The sequence below is a fragment of the Ornithodoros turicata genome, chromosome 8 (assembly GCF_037126465.1).
Source record: "Ornithodoros turicata isolate Travis chromosome 8, ASM3712646v1, whole genome shotgun sequence".
NCBI classification, from domain to species: Eukaryota; Metazoa; Arthropoda; class Arachnida; order Ixodida; family Argasidae; genus Ornithodoros; species Ornithodoros turicata.
The window spans coordinates 35,712,496-35,729,012 of NC_088208.1; the positions used below are offsets into that span (position 1 = coordinate 35,712,496).

At 45.6% G+C, this 16,517-nt stretch overlaps 1 protein-coding gene across 2 annotated transcripts in view; it reads right to left on the minus strand.

Moving 5' to 3' along the window:
* Nucleotides 1–221: 221 nt before the first annotated feature.
* LOC135366206 (neuronal cell adhesion molecule-like) overlaps nucleotides 222–16,517 on the minus strand; it is a 71,845-nt gene continuing 55,549 nt past the window's right edge. For both annotated transcript variants that reach the window (XM_064598876.1, XM_064598874.1), the window contains exons 4-11: nucleotides 15,898–16,008; nucleotides 10,403–10,606; nucleotides 8,199–8,495; nucleotides 5,941–6,225; nucleotides 5,126–5,413; nucleotides 3,725–3,850; nucleotides 1,827–2,321; nucleotides 222–622 (exon numbers count right to left, since the gene is read on the minus strand). In XM_064598876.1, coding sequence (XP_064454946.1) covers nucleotides 2,140–2,321; nucleotides 3,725–3,850; nucleotides 5,126–5,413; nucleotides 5,941–6,225; nucleotides 8,199–8,495; nucleotides 10,403–10,606; nucleotides 15,898–16,008 — 1,493 coding nt within the window. In that variant the 3' untranslated portion in view covers nucleotides 222–622; nucleotides 1,827–2,139. The remainder of the gene's footprint in view (nucleotides 623–1,826; nucleotides 2,322–3,724; nucleotides 3,851–5,125; nucleotides 5,414–5,940; nucleotides 6,226–8,198; nucleotides 8,496–10,402; nucleotides 10,607–15,897; nucleotides 16,009–16,517) is intronic.

Here is a 16,517-nt window from a genome sequence, read left to right on the forward strand (position 1 = left end):
CGTCGTGTAGAGCTATGTGCCGAGCTATTGCAGCCGCTATAGAAAAACCCTAGAGCCGGGCTTAAACGTTCCGTTCTTCGGTCGAGCACGACTGTAGTAGTACTAATGCTTGGCACAATAAATAGTAAGTATGCCGGTAACAGGGTGTGGTGTGGAGAAAAGCAGTGTATTGCTAGAGCATCGCTTCAATAATTTTTGTTCAAACGTAATTTATTGCTTCAGTATGTACAACACGGTATCAAAAAATATGCGCGCCCTATCCGACACACAACAATAAGGTTTCAACGTGTCCATTAACAGTATAGTACATCTCTGAAGCACTGTTAGTCGAAGGCGCCAACAATGCTCGTACAGACTACGCGCGACTGCAGGCGATTCCATCGTTTCCGTGTTCCGTATCGATATAAGCGGTACATTAGGCCCACGCCGTGAGTATTGAACGAAGAAATATCAACCAGGTTGTACAGGCGTCGTCAGGCCTAATGTCCCTTTTTCCGGCAGTCCGTAGGTGTGTGCTGCGAATAAATTCAATTCAGTTCAATACATGTTGCCACTTGTAAGAAGCAATGACGTTTTATGTGTATTTCTGCAGCCTCTTGCGGAATCCTCCTGCAGACAGGATCTACAGAAAGAGAAAAAAAGAAAAGAATCATTGCCATTGTTATTGACAAGTTGATAGATAAAATATGAAATACGGTATTTTAGTTGGGTATGGAGAACACGAGAGAAAGGTCCCGCACGAGGACAATATATTCGCCAGCCGCCGTGACACCCTATTAGATACCTGACATTAAAAGAGTCAGGGCCCACCTATGAAAAGTTGAGAGCTTGAATATAAAGGAAGGGAGGTCGAAGCAACCTGAGAAAATCGCTTGGTCCCCAATTAGAAGATTAAATGCATTTTGCATATGAGCATCCAGGCAGTGGTGCCCCTAATGCACGTCTGTGCCCAATTCTCGCAACAGTCGTGTGTTCCGGCGCAGCTAAATTTCGAGATGTCTTGTACCCGTCGTCTAGGTACATACTCACACTTGCAACTTCGAAGTGCAATTACTCGCCATTTTAGTCCCCTAATCCAGAAATTTACTCCCCGGGACTGCAAATAGTCACTGAACTACGGAGATGGTCTCCCAAATGCAACAGTGTACGTAAATAGGTGCCCTTCGTGAATTTAATGAAATAAGACTTTATATAATTTAGCTAACTTAGCAATTCTCCACCTAAACAGAGTAAGCAATAGTTAGCGGTTAATTCTTGGCAAATTGTGCCCTATATGCATGTCGCAAGATTTTATAGCACTCGATATATAACGGTTGACGGTTTAATTCAAGGTATTTTCATTCATGCAAATGAATTATGTACCTGAGACTATTCGAACTGAGCGTGATATGCAGTCCCCATGCCGTGACATTACTTTAGTCCCATGCATTTACTCCTTAAAGGAGCTAATTTTTGTGGCAATGCATTTAGTCCACGGGAGGACTAGAATTGCTTCTTTTCTTCCTCAGAGTGCACGAATCAAACCTGTTGATTGATTGATTTGTAAAAGAAAAAAAGTACTAGAAGTGTAGAATCAACCCTGTTTATGCGTATATTTAGTACTAGCTTCTGCATTAGTTCACAAATCCAGGTTAAGGCGAGAGCAGCTGACTGCATTTTTCACGGACGTTTTGCTCTTTTTTTTTTCTTTCGGTAAAAGATACGCCCCCCTCCCCACCCAGGAAAATAAACGCTTTGAAAAACGTGGGGACAGTTTCTTGTGATACATCCCATGCACAAGAATTACCGTATCAGTCAATCACTTAGGTGAAAGATTTGAAGCGTACATTGAAAGTCGTCTTCATTATCCTCGTTCCGCTCACGACTCTGCGACGGTCCAGCTCCGACAAGCCCGTTATCCTTCTAGTAGCATCACTACTCTGATAACACTTGTATAGATGAAGGCGACGAGTTCCACAGTTTCATGAACGAAACACACACACATCACTGTACGTGCCTTCGAAGGAGAGCGACATACATATATATATATATGGAGAGAGAGAGAGAGTCCCTGAGCAGTTCACAGAATTCAGTTCGTTTCTGTCTTTTCCGTCACGCGCACCGCCCCGGTCGTAGAAACAGCCTTGGTGACAGCTCACGTCAGTGCGTACTTCGGCCGAACGCCATATATTTGCCGTTTCCCACTCTATTCACGTTGCCAACGCCACCCGCGTTAGCCGTGCTGCTCATGTCGCCGTTGCTGTTTCTTGACAGAGAGTGGACGTTGTTTACCGCCACGGCGGCGTCTTGGGACGGTTGTCGCTCCGTCTTGGGACGCTGTTCTGTAAATGTTAAAATAAATAAATAAATAAAGCAAATAAATGACGCTATTTAGCGTTATAGACAACGATGACAAGTGGGCGACCAAGATCCCCGCAAATGTAGGGAGGTTTTAAGTGGGACACGCTTCTAGAGAGCTTAAAGCATAAGTCGGGAGTGACTTTTTTTTGGGTTAAATGCCTGTCTGAGATTCGGGGGGGGGGGGGGGGGTAAAAATCGGGCGCTATTTTTAAATCTGTAATTCGGGGATAAATCGGGCGATAATTGTGCATTCGGGTGTTATCGGGTGTTATCTGGTGTTTTTGTTTCTCCTGTTGTCTATTATACCTTTCCTAATCTATTTCTTCTTGTTTTTTTTTTCTTATTTGCGGGATCGTAACCTTCCAGCGGTAATCCCCGAAGGCATAGGCAGTGTTGACGCACATAGGTGTATTGCTGGGAACGTAAGTGACCCATTCTTAAATGTGTTACACGTGGCGACCTTTGTTCGTCTTCGGTGGAAAAGTCACTTGAGGTTTTCATAGTGAGTGGAATTCGGGGAGAAATCGGGTGTAGCCCGAATTGGTCTGAGGTCAGTTCGGGGTGGAATAACCGGGAGGAATCGGGTTTGACCCGAAAAAGTCACTCCCCAAGCATAAGGTTTGTTCTTCAGAATGAAAACAACAACTTGCTGATCACAAAAATAGCTAGACGTCGTGCTTATGATGCAAACGCGGAGAATAATACGTTGCCGTTTGAGGTTGTCATTGTCATCATGTATGTATTGTTGTTGATTAATCCAGAATAAAGGAAAAATGAGATAAAAGCTGACCACGTCGGAAAGGAGTTGTCCTTAAAATACCGCGTGCAAACTATTTTCTTTCACGGTTTCTCTTGGCTTTTTGATTTTTTTTATCGATCTTGATGGACCCATAAGGAAAGTCGTATAAAGTGCAGGTGTTGTAATTTTTCGTATTTTCCCTGACCGAAAAGTACCGCAACGCATTTCCGTCACACCCAGCGCCAAAACATTCAACGCTGCGAGGTGTGCTTTCGTCTCCAGATCATCACGTATTCCTTATCTGATTTCGATGACTTTGAGTGCGGAATATCCTGGCAAAATACTTCTTAATCCAGACTTCCGTACGATAAACGTCTTGTTCACCTTTTCTGGCGGTACATATTCAGGTTGCAGACGACAAACTCATCCTCCTGTTTTACAGAGGGAGATTCTGGAGAATATTGAACAATCAGTGTATTTACGTGTATTGGCCTTCAAAATTTCCTAGAATGTGTGTACACTTAAAGCATTTGCTTTCGTGCCAACTCTGTATGACCTAAGGTGTCCTTATTGTCTCAACCTCTTCCCGGTAACACTCCACATTGTGTGGTGTTTCGATGACGATGGCGATTATGACGTCATTACCATCTTTGTTCTGTTTCCCCCTCCTCCACTTGAACAAAAGGTATATGAAAGCAACGAGGACGACCAACACGAACAGCAGGCATATCAACACAGTGACCAGTGCTTCTTCAGACAACAGGTTCGAAGCTGAAATCGAAACAAACACCAAATCAGGAGCTTGAACCAAAGACCGTCATGATATTACATAACCGAATTACATTGGCAATTAAATCTATGCTGGAACAACGTTTTAAAGCTGCACGAGATTAGCTGAAGAAATAAAAGGCACAGCAGCGCCACAGTGGCTGTTTGGGAAGTTGTAAAGCTCCCCATCAGTGCTTATAGTTCTGTATTGCCTAATCTCAGAGCCTAAGCCCGTGTTGTCTTTTAGCTTATGCAGATTCCAACACGAACGTTCTTCCGGCTGCTATTTGCTGAGGCAGAAAAGCTGCACTTCATAATCACCTTACTGTTGTAACAACTTTCCACATATTAGCTCAAAATGGTGGTTTGAATGCAGAATGAGCTGCGTGGACGGCGAGGGTGCGGTACACGCTCACTCTATTTCATTATGGTAAATGACATTATACTGAAGAAGGCTGCAAAAAGCTGAATAAAGACAGGTAGCTTCAGAGGCGCATCGATGCGGGTTGTCTCATTAGAATACACAATACCATTCAGTCGAGAGACCGCTTTCTCGGGCATTGACCTGGGCGATGAAGTTCCATACCGTTTCCTGCGTTCACTGTACAAAAGAGACTCGAAACTATACAATGCAGAATTCAAATAATGGTTTGTCTGTCTACCACAACTCTATCGACGAGGTAACTTATGGTCGGTTGCTTCTGACAAAAATGATGCACGTGGCTTGAACACGATCACGTTTCCGAGAAGATGATTGAGAGGAACCGTAGTTTTAGGTTCGGTGAGTGAACGTTTTGTTTTACGAGAAATTTTACAAGAATTGTCAAAGTTATGTGAAGCTCATACACCAGGTGGCGTGCCACGGTGAGCTCCGGAAGCAGTGTCGCGTGCCTTGATCATGTCACCTCCGTGTTCGATTACGTCACCGACAACGTCACCTCATGGTACGCCTATGATTGGCTGATACTGCTTTCTGCGGGTCGTGCGGAAACCCAGCTTAAGGAGGCCCCCATGACCAAGCATGTAATAGTCAAGAAGCGTCCTGAGGAACAAAAGTGGAATAACAAGCGATTCCTAACCGTTTATGGTTAAAGAACTGCGCGCTTTCATGTGAAAAACCAAAAACCGAAAACAAAACACCGGGTGTACGAGTTTCTCGAGATGGAGAAGAATTTTATGGGGTATTTGAAAAATTTCATTGTCCCTTCAATAACACTTTTGATTGAGGAGAGCACAATCGTAGCCGCGTACTTTGAAATGTAGTCACGCACAGTTTACCTGCTGGAACTACCATAAAAACGCATGGCTGCTTTTGGTCGCCGATTTGATTTCGGGCCCAGCACAGCAGCGTTCCGTAGTCTTCTGGCGATCGCGCCACGTAACGGGCAATGCTCCGTGTTCCGTGCCGGGTATGGGAATCCAAGCGGCTGCTATGGATGGAGTTGTTGAACTTCCACTCGAAGCTCACCGAGGGGGGTTGAGCGATAACTTCGCAGCTCACGTGAACTGTTTTCAATAGCTTCGTCGCGTAGACGAGACGCTGACCGGGTCGGCATATGGGAGAGTCTGCGACGGAAAGAAAAACAGATCAAATTACGAACTAAAATTCGAAGTTGGTCACTTATCTCTTGTTTTATCCTTTTTCTTATTCGTTTTTTATCACCATCATTTTCCTTCTACAACGAAATGTTCGTTATACAAACTTCGGGAGCGAACGGGGAAAAAAAAAAAGCTGGAAAATCTTTCATTTTAGAAATTGTGAATTTCGATATATCTGTTATCTATATTTGGATTACAGGAGTTGTATTGTTACGCGATTTGACAATCAGTACTTGAGTTCGGGCTTAACAGTGTACGTTGCACACCACTGCGAACAGATCCTACCCTTCGAGCACGGCTGAAGGGTAGACATGTACAGGCTGTTCTGATCTGAGCACTAGCCACTACACACGTACTTCTCGATAATTACATTATTATCTTATTATTACTTTTTTTTCGAATTTGAATTAACGTATATCCCCCCTACCCTCACATAGAAGTAGCTCAACTGAGCTTGTTCCCATCATCATCATCATCATCATCATCATCCTTACGTTTCACTCTGATGTCGATAGCATTGCTGAGTCCAATTCCTTCCTTATTAGCTGCCGTGCAGGTGTAGTTTCCCGAGTGGAGCAGCCGAGCGTTGGACACCGTCAGCGTGTCTTTGTGTACAGTAACGCCCCTCTGCGAGTGAAGATCATTGTTGTCCACCTGCCACTGTACTTCGCCCACACGGGGGTTCGCGTCCACCCTGCAGTTAAGGGCGATCGTAGTTCCCTCTCGAATGTTGTCCAGCGACAGGTTGGGGTCCATCTGAAGGCGCAGCTTGGGCTGGTCTGAAAAGCAGCACTTATTTACACCATAAGAAAAAACAAGGAGTACATTGGGGAGTAATGACAGCTTCTAGTCACCTAGATTGACGTTACTTCCCAATTTAGTTCCATGACTCTGAAACAACCCCCCCCCCCCCTACCCACCCACCCAGCACTGCAAATAGTTCCAAACTTCGCTCAAACGACAATGCTGCGTTTAGAGGTGCACTGATGGTCACACGCACTAATGGTGGTGGCAATGTATATCTTGTCTCCAAAATCACTGAATTTACTCTCTCTCTCTCTTTCCCCTTTTTTTTATTTTCCTTAGAGCGTACCTACAAAAATGCGCGTTTAAGAAGACGCTCCTGACACAACACAGGGTGTCACGCAACGTTTGTTAATGCAAGCGTTCGCTCGTTTTGACGTGGTGGTGAGGTCGTTAGTCGGTTATAGTTAAGCAGTTAGGGAAGTGACGTTGCCGTGTTGTTAGCTTTTGCATGGCTTCTAACGAGGCCGTAAAAAGGGTGCTGACGTATGCTCAGGTTACATGTGTAGGAATAACAAGGAATAGCAAGAAAGGCAGGTTAAAGCAAAAGGCTTCCAAAATTTATAATGCATGGCTCAACACCATCTCAGCTCCTCTTCTTCTCTATCTCTTTGTGCCAGAAGCCACGCCAAAAAAAAAGTGTCTATAAATCACAGAAGCTGTTCACGTGAGACGCGATACACTAACAAAATCCGCAAAGACATAAAACGCATTCTCGTATACTTGAAAGTATCGAATAGAGGTAAGTAACCGAAAAAAATATCACAATAAGGGTTTCAGGACCCAATATTTAATTTATTATTGTACCTTGTCAACCAGTTCAAGAAGTGGTACTTCTATCGAGAGAGAAGCAATGCGATTTTTGTCTCTCTGCTGTTACATTCTTGAAAGGGAACACCTAACGTGACAATAGAAAATTTTAGTAGCGTGTACTCAAGGAAACAGTGGGTCCCAATTCTGCTTGCGCTGGGCGTGACTTTGCGTTTGCCGCGTGCGCAATGTCAACGCGTGTTCCTTTGCGTCAGCAAGGCGACTGCTGCACTACAACTAAAACTCTCAAAAGCAAATCCGAACATTGTTTCTAGACAACAATACAAATAAATAATAATAAAAAATAATAATGAATAACGTAGAAAAATTACAGGACGGTTACGATTGCGTAACGCGAATTTCAGCAGTAGCTGTTGTGTGTGGATGTCGATACTTCACTTCTCTGACACTTCTCTGAGTTTGTCAAAATTGCCAAGCGAATTTCACTTTTTTTTTTACAAAAATATGAAGGCCTACACGGACAACCACAGACCCAACAAAAACTATGCACAGTATCGCAACAAAAATTGTTTAGTAAAAAATTACGCTTTAGCCCGGCCTGCTTGATTTTCGCAAAGAAGCGCACGCGAAATGTGCGTCTAGAGGAGGAAGTGTCCCCGCCTTCATTTGACTTGTCATCTTCGTGATAAGACGGTTGTCACCAGCATCAAGGTCAAAGGTGGGGGAAGAAAGGTAAAACAAGAGGCGGGAACACTTCCTTCTCTCCACGCACAGTCCGTGCGCACATCTTTGCGACAATCAAGCAGGCAGGCCTAAAGCGGAATTTTTACATTTTTTTTACTATTTCTGTCGCGATACTGTGCATAGTTTTTTCTTTGGTCTGTGGTTATCCATGGAGGACTTCATATTTCTGTAAAAAAAAGTGAGGTACGCTTGGCAATTTTCGAAGTTCAATTGAAAAAATAAATTTTCCTCAATTAAAAAATGTCCAAAGCCTCCCTAAATGGCAGCAAAAGTGCCCAGAAGGTAATTGCCGAAAGTCCCACAATCCTCCTACGTCGCCAGTCAGAATTTTTTTATCACTTTAGGTGAAACACTGTATAGCTTGGGATACACATAACAACCCATAAATATTTCAGAAGAGCACACCAGTGCAGATACCAGAACTGTTCCTTACAGTGCACGTTCAGGTCCCAGAGGTCTTCTCGGACGCTTCCAGGCATCCGGGTATTTTCGGCTCTGCAGACGAGGCTCTGTCCGTTGTCGTTTGGTTCGGGAATAAATTCCACGACGCTGGTGGTGAGGTTTCCGTCTTGCGAAACGTGCACGAAGGTGTGCTTCAACTGTACGCTGTTCTTCCACCAAGTAATTTCTGGAGGAGGTTTCGAGCCCCACACTTCGCAGAGTATCTCCGCCGGAAGGCAAGCTGATATAGGGGCTTCCGTCCTCCTTATTTGCACAGTGCTGGGGGATACTGCGACAATGAAAACGTCGTTCTTATAGCGTTAAAAACCAGGCGGCTTCGCTTACGTCTTATAGTGCACGCCAGACTAACGTAAATAGGAATTGTTGATCTACGTCACTTTTACTACTGCACAACACAATACCTTTTTCTTTAAATTCTGTGTTAGCGCCACGAAGCAACTGTGGCTATACGCGACGTACAGATGTGGACAGGTGGAGAGAGGACAGCAGGAAGGAGTGGGCGACATGGGGGTTAGTATGCATCCTGGGCCGACTTCAGGGGCAACTGTGCCGATATTCATCTGGAAAGTCTTCGGAAAACCCAGGGAAAACCTCAGACAGAATTCGAACCCACTACCTCCCAGTCTTAACGCCTTAACCCACTCGGTCATGCTGCTGGTCACGGGACCTTTGCGAGCGGATAATGTAATTAGCGCAATTGCGTGTGACCAGCTAGCACGTCGTAGTGGCTAGCATGATCGCCTTCCACGACGAGACTGGGATGTGACGCGGGTTCGAATCCATGCACCGGCTGCGCTGTCTGAGGTTTTCCCCTGGTTTTCCGGCCGACTTTCCAGACGGATGTCGGTACAGTACCCCCTGAAGTCGGCTCAGGACACATACTAACCTCCCCCCCCTACCTCCGTGCCCTACTCCTTCCTACTGTCCTCTCTCCATCTGTCCACGTCAGGCGCGCTATGTTGTGATTCGGTGGAGGTGGTGGTGGTTTTTCTGAAAGAGCTCGCCGTTGTCAGCCTCACGAGAGGTGGCCAACGTCACGACTAACGCTCTGGGGAAATGTTCGTCCTGGGCCGACTTCTTAGAGAACTGTGCCGACATATGTCTTACAACGTCTGAAGAAATTAAACACAGGAAAAAATCCCCAGACAGCACAGCCGGCACAGGGATTCGAACCCGGGTACCTCCCAGTCTGGACGTGACATGGGCAGCGCGCTAACCGTTCCACCACGCGAGCTATTCGGAGGAGTCATGCACCCGCGCCTAAGCCAATCGCAGGCGTAATTAGCGTTGCGCGCTGATTTAACCTCTATCAGTTGAGTTGTCGCGAAGTACGTCTAACAAGCAAAGGAAAAGTGTCTTGGTTGCGTATATCATGACGAAATAACGCACAAAAGGACCCTTGTAAGTCCGTGTCTTCTTGCGCGTTCTTTCATCATTATAGTTAACGAGGCACAGACACTCGAGCGCATTGCCATACAGAACGAAGACGTCAGAAAAGTCTTAACGAATTTCTTAACATTATTATTGGTTCTCATAGGAGCACGTGACTCTCTTGAGCTCGCTGCAGCCGGGCGATGCAGCGTCACAGGCGGGGTAGCCTGCTCTGATGCCACAGGAGCATTTTGGAGGAGCAGGAGGTACCCGGGTTCGAGTCCCGGTGGCGTCTGTGCAGTCTGGGGTTTTTCCTGGGTTTTTCCTCAGACGCTGTCAGACATATGTCGGCGCACTTTTCCTTAGAAGTCGGCCCGAGACGCACATTCCCCCAGAGTGTTAGTCGTGACGTTACCCACCTTTGTGAGGCCGACAACAGCTTTCAGAGCTTTCAGAAGTACCACCGCCATTTCGGAAATCTGCTTTTATGAGAACCCATTACCTCATTTTCTCTAGAACTTGGTGATATCTCACCATAGGTAACCGTCTCATGCACCTATCCAATGTAACTTCCCATACCATCCAAGATTAGACCAATATTGGACTAGTATAGCCAATATCGGTTCAATATTGGGCCAGTGTTGCCAATATCGGTCCAATATTTGGTCAAGATGTTGTGCTGCTGCTTGGGTTGGAGCAACCTGAACTTTCCGCCGTCCGCGGGTCCATCAAGCCATTAAGACGAGGTCCATCAGAGCGTTTCGGTTCAGTCTGCAACACAACTGGAGGAACCGGAGCGCTTACGGTTGAGGTCCAGCGTGACAGAGGCATCTCCTTGCACGGAGACGTTGTTGGAAGACACGCAGGTATAAACAGCCATAAGGTCGTGACGATGAAGCGAGTGGAGAGTCAGCGTCGATTTCTTCATGTCCCCCGAGATTGAGCTCATGGCGTTCACGTCCAGGACCTCGCCGTTTCTTTTCCAAGTGATCGTTGGCGCTGGACGCCCTGTTGTCAAAAACGAGAAGGAAAAACCCATCATGCAGCTAATAAGCCCTGAGCCAAACGCATTGATTCCGATCCGCCGCTGGGGAGGAAAATAGAATGGTATTGATTCTGAATAGTAATTAGCCGCATGATGAATGAATTGTTGAGCTCGCCGTGGCATCGGAGCTTGCGTCTTTGAGGAAAGCTCTACAGTTCTGAAATAGATGGTGGAAATAATGTGTCTCCGGTCTCCTTTACACGCCTCAGCTGAATTTAAGCGCATTGACATTATCTGGTCACAAGGGGTTCATGAGGTGACTGTCGGGTTTGTGCTATGGATGTAACGCGGCGTCCGTAAACTTTGGGAACGGCGTACATGAACATGACGTCATACCGAGGGCCTGCATGCATCACCTCATCGTTTCGTGTCGCGCACTGACCAGTGTGATGGCATGGGGTAATGAAGTACAAATTAATCGGAAAACTTCCTCATACATCATTACTTCATTTATTTATTGTTGTTGTTGTTGCGTCATTCTGATATTCCCTTCACCTTAAAGCTAAGACTATCTTTTTAAAACCAATCTTGTCTACACTACGTCACTTAATTCCCTACTTACCAATGTACCTCTGCAGCGTGACCTAACCGTAATCATCTCATCACTCCTTCAGGCGGCAGTGGGGCGGAGGTCAGCTTATCATTTTGGACAACAACATCATCATCATCATCTCTATGTATGTGTATGTGTGTACGTGCATGCGCGCGCACGCGTTTTTTCATGCGTGTGTGTATAATAGGCTCACATTGCAGAACCCTGTCATAGTTGGAAATGCGCTTAGAATTAATACGCAATTTTAGGCAGTTCTGGCAGACCGTTGGTGACGTCAGCGTGAAAGCCCACGTTGATGTGTTTCGGCGACCTTATTTTCATATTTTCGAACAGACTAATCGGCTCTCGAGTAATTTGATCTCTCTCATTTACCTCGCAATCGGCTTAGTGCCATAAAACGAAATATCTTTTTGTTTCTCCTAAAAATGTGACTTTCGCTTACACAAGATCTTGTTCCGTAACATAGTTTGAACGTGCACGTGTCAGAGTAAAAAGAAAAAGTACATTTGTACTCTAGAGTCTTTTACGTTATAGGCCCTATACTTGATGCGAACATATTCCCTCTTCGCACGTGCGCTTGCAAAAGGATGGTCGCTGGGCTTCCTTATAACATCTCTCTAAGATACGCGGGCCGTTCCAAGTGTCGAGGAATTTTATTCACTACGTATACTTTTACACCGGCCGCCCTGTGTGGGGAAAAGGATTGCGAAAAGAATTATTACCGCGGTGGTCTCCTAATCCGTACGAAAGTGGACCAGCGGCGCCGGAGTGTATGGAACGGAATGACGTTCACGCTTTACAATGCATAGCGACCTCGTGTTCGTAGGAAACGCAAAACGCGAATCACCACATTAGGAACAAGGGTCTGTTGGGGTGATCTGAACATGCAAATCTTGTTTCCCCTTTCCTCTTCTTTCGCGGTGGCGACTGATGAACATTTCCTGACTCGCAAAGTTACCTCGGCCTTTTTAAAGCGGAAGACGGTGATGGTTAAACTCAATTTCCAGGCTATTTTCGCGTTGGTAATCCGCGCACGTCTTTTTCTCTTCGGTGGAGAATTGAGGGGTTTTGCTAATGGGCGAAGGTACCAGAGATTTTACTTTCCGCGTTGTTCATTTTGTTCTCCTTGTAGCCGTCTGGCATAACAGCATAAGATATCGGTTAAATGGGTTCTTTACATCCTGATGCGTTGTACTGCGCTCGAGGGTATTGATAGGGGGAACATAAGCCAGATTTCCACGTTTGGCGTGATAAAAATTATCGAACACACTATGGCGTCCAGCTCTGACGTCACAGGAGCAAGCGTCTCTGCCATTCCTATTGGTGTTCGTGAGCACGTGACGTCTCCCGTGGTCGCCACAGCTGAATGCAAGCCGTTATGAAAATGCCGGCATGAAAATGCAGCGAATTATACCGCTTGTCTACGCTTGTGCCATGATGTCATGGCTGGATGACTTTCGGTGTCCACGGAGCCAATTCTCTATGCATCTATTGCTTTATCTGCTGTAAAATAGGGAATGTATGGTTCAAATCAACGCAAGTAACCGTATTTTACTTGTATCAAGAATAAATTGAGGTGAAGTATCAAGGAGGCGGGGGATTTCGAGCGGTCTGCCTGCCTAGATTGGTGGCCCCTTCACATCCCCTTCAATGTTAGAGCGTCATCGCATTACCTCGTCTAGACTCTAGGGGTCTAGTTTCTAACGTTATAAGCTGCTAAAATGCTGCCAAAAGACGCTAAAAAGCTGCTAAAAAGTCACCTAGAGAGTCAAAGAGCTAAAACTTTCCAGAGTCTACCCAGAGTATCATCACCTATTATTATTATTATTATTATTGTTCCCTTTAAAGTACTCAAAAGTGCAATACATGAATTGAATTAAATTATGATTATTTAAATGAATAAAGATCGACTCCGTGTCAGTTTTCAATGATTTCGGAAGACAACCTCCGCAGGAGCGGGACATTCGCCATGGAATGCAAAGCGGCACAGAGCGTACCTTAATGCGCCCTCTAGCGCACCTTTGCTGATTTATGTGGCCATGTGCAGGATCTAATATGCGCCTTGTCGGAGAGTGCTCGCCGGCGAACCCTCACACTGTGTGTGTGCAGAGCGGAGAAGCAGTCGTGTCCCTGGCATAATTTGCCCATCGATTACTGCGCGATTATGCGAGGCACTGTCCGCAGCTTCCCCGACAATTCATCATAACGTGAATTTGCATCTTAGCACCTCACCGTCTATTAGAAGATCCCCGTGCATCAGCCACGGCTTAAGCAGTTCCCATATCAGTCTCACAATTTCTTACTTACGCACTGATTGCGTCGCGTTGAGCTCTACGGGAACCGATATACATAGACGAGCCAGTCTTATGTGGGAGTGATTTTGTGTGCAGGCGATGCGCAATGCATTTACGTCATCGGTGTATTTTAAACGGGATATCTATGTAAAGGCATCAAACATGCTGTTTTGCAGGACTTCTGCAGAACGTACAATAGAACGATAGCTTCACAGTTTTACAAAGTTAGTTTATTTTTCTGTTTCTTTTTTAGTCATATATATAAAGAAAATTTATTACATTAACCTGATGATATGTACAGTGCACGCAGTAAATGGCAGCAGTTAGATGGCATCATTTTTCTTTCATATATTTTAATTTCCGTTTTTCTTTTCAGTGGTCGTGTTGTACTTGACCCCAAGGAGGTCCTCATGGCTCTGCTCTCCCCCCATCAAAGGGTCCGCCCTCTCCGAACCTTTACCACCTTCTTGCCACCACCTGGCTTTACCGCCTTTGCGTTCTCCCACCTCCGTGCCTTTACGTCCCCTCTCAACGTAAATAGAAATCACAATTGAATAACTACAATGATGATAATAATTATTAAACCAATGAAAAGTAGCACCGTTCTGCGGAAAGCATCACCACGTATCTGTTGTAGCACACGAAATTTACCAGCACCCGTAGCGTAGTGGTTAGGATGACTGCTTTTCACGCCGAGACTGGGTTCGAATCCCGCACCGGCTCTATTGTGTGATGGTTTTCGGGCGCATTTTCCAGACGAATGTCCGCACAGTTCCCCCTGAAGTCGGCCCAGGACGCATACTAACCCCCCTGTCCCCCGCTCCTTGTTCCTGTCCTCAACTCTAGCTGTCCGCGTTTGTACGCCGCTCGTAGCCACAACTGCTGTAATTAAAAAAATAATGCACGGAATTAGTTAGTTTTAGTGGATCGGAAGGTACACACGACAACGGTAACGAGAATACGATAAGCGAATCGCCTTACTCCTTTAAAGTTGATAACATTACGTTGATGGTTTTTACTTTGACAGCCTCATTTATTCTGTCGTTTTCGTACACTGCTCACGATGTACTAATACTCCTCGTTCTATGTAACGGCATATTATTTAGGCAACGTTCATTTCCGTTGGGAAACGAGAAATCAGCGATAGACGACGAGTCCTAGATACATTTTGCCCCGTGTTCGTTTCTAACATTCAAAGCTACAAATAATTCTCAACCACACACACAGACGACGAGTCTCGTAAAAGCGTTACAACACATCGCTGGTCCCACTCCCTCTAAGCAGTGAGTACACCCACCGTCTCGATTATCCATGCTGGCTGTGCAGTTGCATATGACAGAGAGGGTTCCGTTTCCCGCTGCGTTCGTGATATGGTCCTGAATACTTTATTGGCACCGGTGATTAGAGAGCGCCGCCTTAATTTCGATGTAACGAGGCAATCTACTTACACCGTTCGGTTCACGTCTCTAAATGGGTGGCGTCTTCCTGCAATTAATACTGCATAACGTGACTTGGGGAACCTGCGGGCAACCGCACGTTGCGTCGGGCAAAATTTCACCGGTCGCGTCCAGTTCGTTACGTGTATAACCGTCTAGTGATCGGCCGTTCGGGTAATGCTATCTGCGGGCTTGAAAATACCCGTCCCGTCATCTGTTTCCTTGATACGTTGCACGTGCTGTGGAACGCAAGTGTTACTTTATCACTGACGATAGCCGCCTCAGTAATTAATCGTGTCTTTGGGGGAGAGGTAGGCGTATACAGGGTGTTCAAAATTAAGCTTTCACGAGCGCTGCGCAAACACAGCGATGACAGGAAACCCGATGATAACTTTACGCTACTTGAGTAAGAAACAGGTGCTACATAATTAGCAGCACCTGTTTCTAACACAAGTTGCATACCATCCGTGCATACCATCCACAAGTTACCATCCGGTTTCCTGTCATCGCTGTGTTTGCGTAGCGCTCGTGAAAGCTTACTTTTCAACACCCTGTATTTATTCGAATGGAAAGAGGCGAGGTCAGCCATGCGCATGGTAGACTCGCTATTCAATCGAAAAGAAAAAGAAGATAAAGCAAAGAGAGCAAAAAGGGAAAGGAAATATGGAGGCTAATTCGTCGCCTACGGGGTTCACTTATTGGGAGGCTATTCATTCATCATTATTCATATCATCCATTCATTCATTCAGTTATGCGTCCTTTTGATCATGTACCGAGCAATGTCGTGATAGCTAGATGATGAGAATTTAGCTGGTCTAAAGACAGCGTAAATGTACCCCTGAACGGTTGGTAATGCGTGCATAAAGTAATGTTCTGTCCAATCCCACACACAGTACTGCTCTCAGACATCGGCCTAACTACCTGTTGATTATGTAGGAGGAAAGCAGAAGGTGAGAGGCAGAGTGACTCACCTCCCTTGACATTGCAGATGAGATTAAGCCGGCTGCTCTCGTTGTAAGGTCCGATGACTCCCGAGAGGACGTTTCCCTGGACATCGGTGATCACGGGAGGCTCCGGGGGCACTGCAATTGGCCGCGGATTGCCACGGCGCTTCGTAAATGATCCAGAAAATAAGCTCCTCCGCGGCTCTCTATATTTAATTGCACCTTTCCTCCTTGCCGGAAGCCGCAGGAACATCTTTTTTAGCAACAGTCCCGTTAACACTGAAGGGAACTGGTTACAACTTCTGACGGTAGCCAGTAGGACACTTTTGTTCTCGACATTTTAGTTTTTTATAGTAAAAAAATGAGGTTTGAAATGCAGGGAGCTCTGTTTAATGAGCGTTGCTAAAGACAGAAAAAGATGACTGTCGAAACAGAAATGGCCAAGAAGGAACTGATGTTCTGAGGCTGGAACAACATAGAAGGGACAAACACATACAAAGCCTCAATTTGCCTAAGAAATTCATCTTTCAACAGAAATGGCGTTCGTCTTTCCCGCAACACCACTGTATTATGCAGGCAAAGCACGCTTTACAGACAACGTATGGATTAATTTGTCGGTAGTTCCCGCTCAACGCGACGGTTATGAT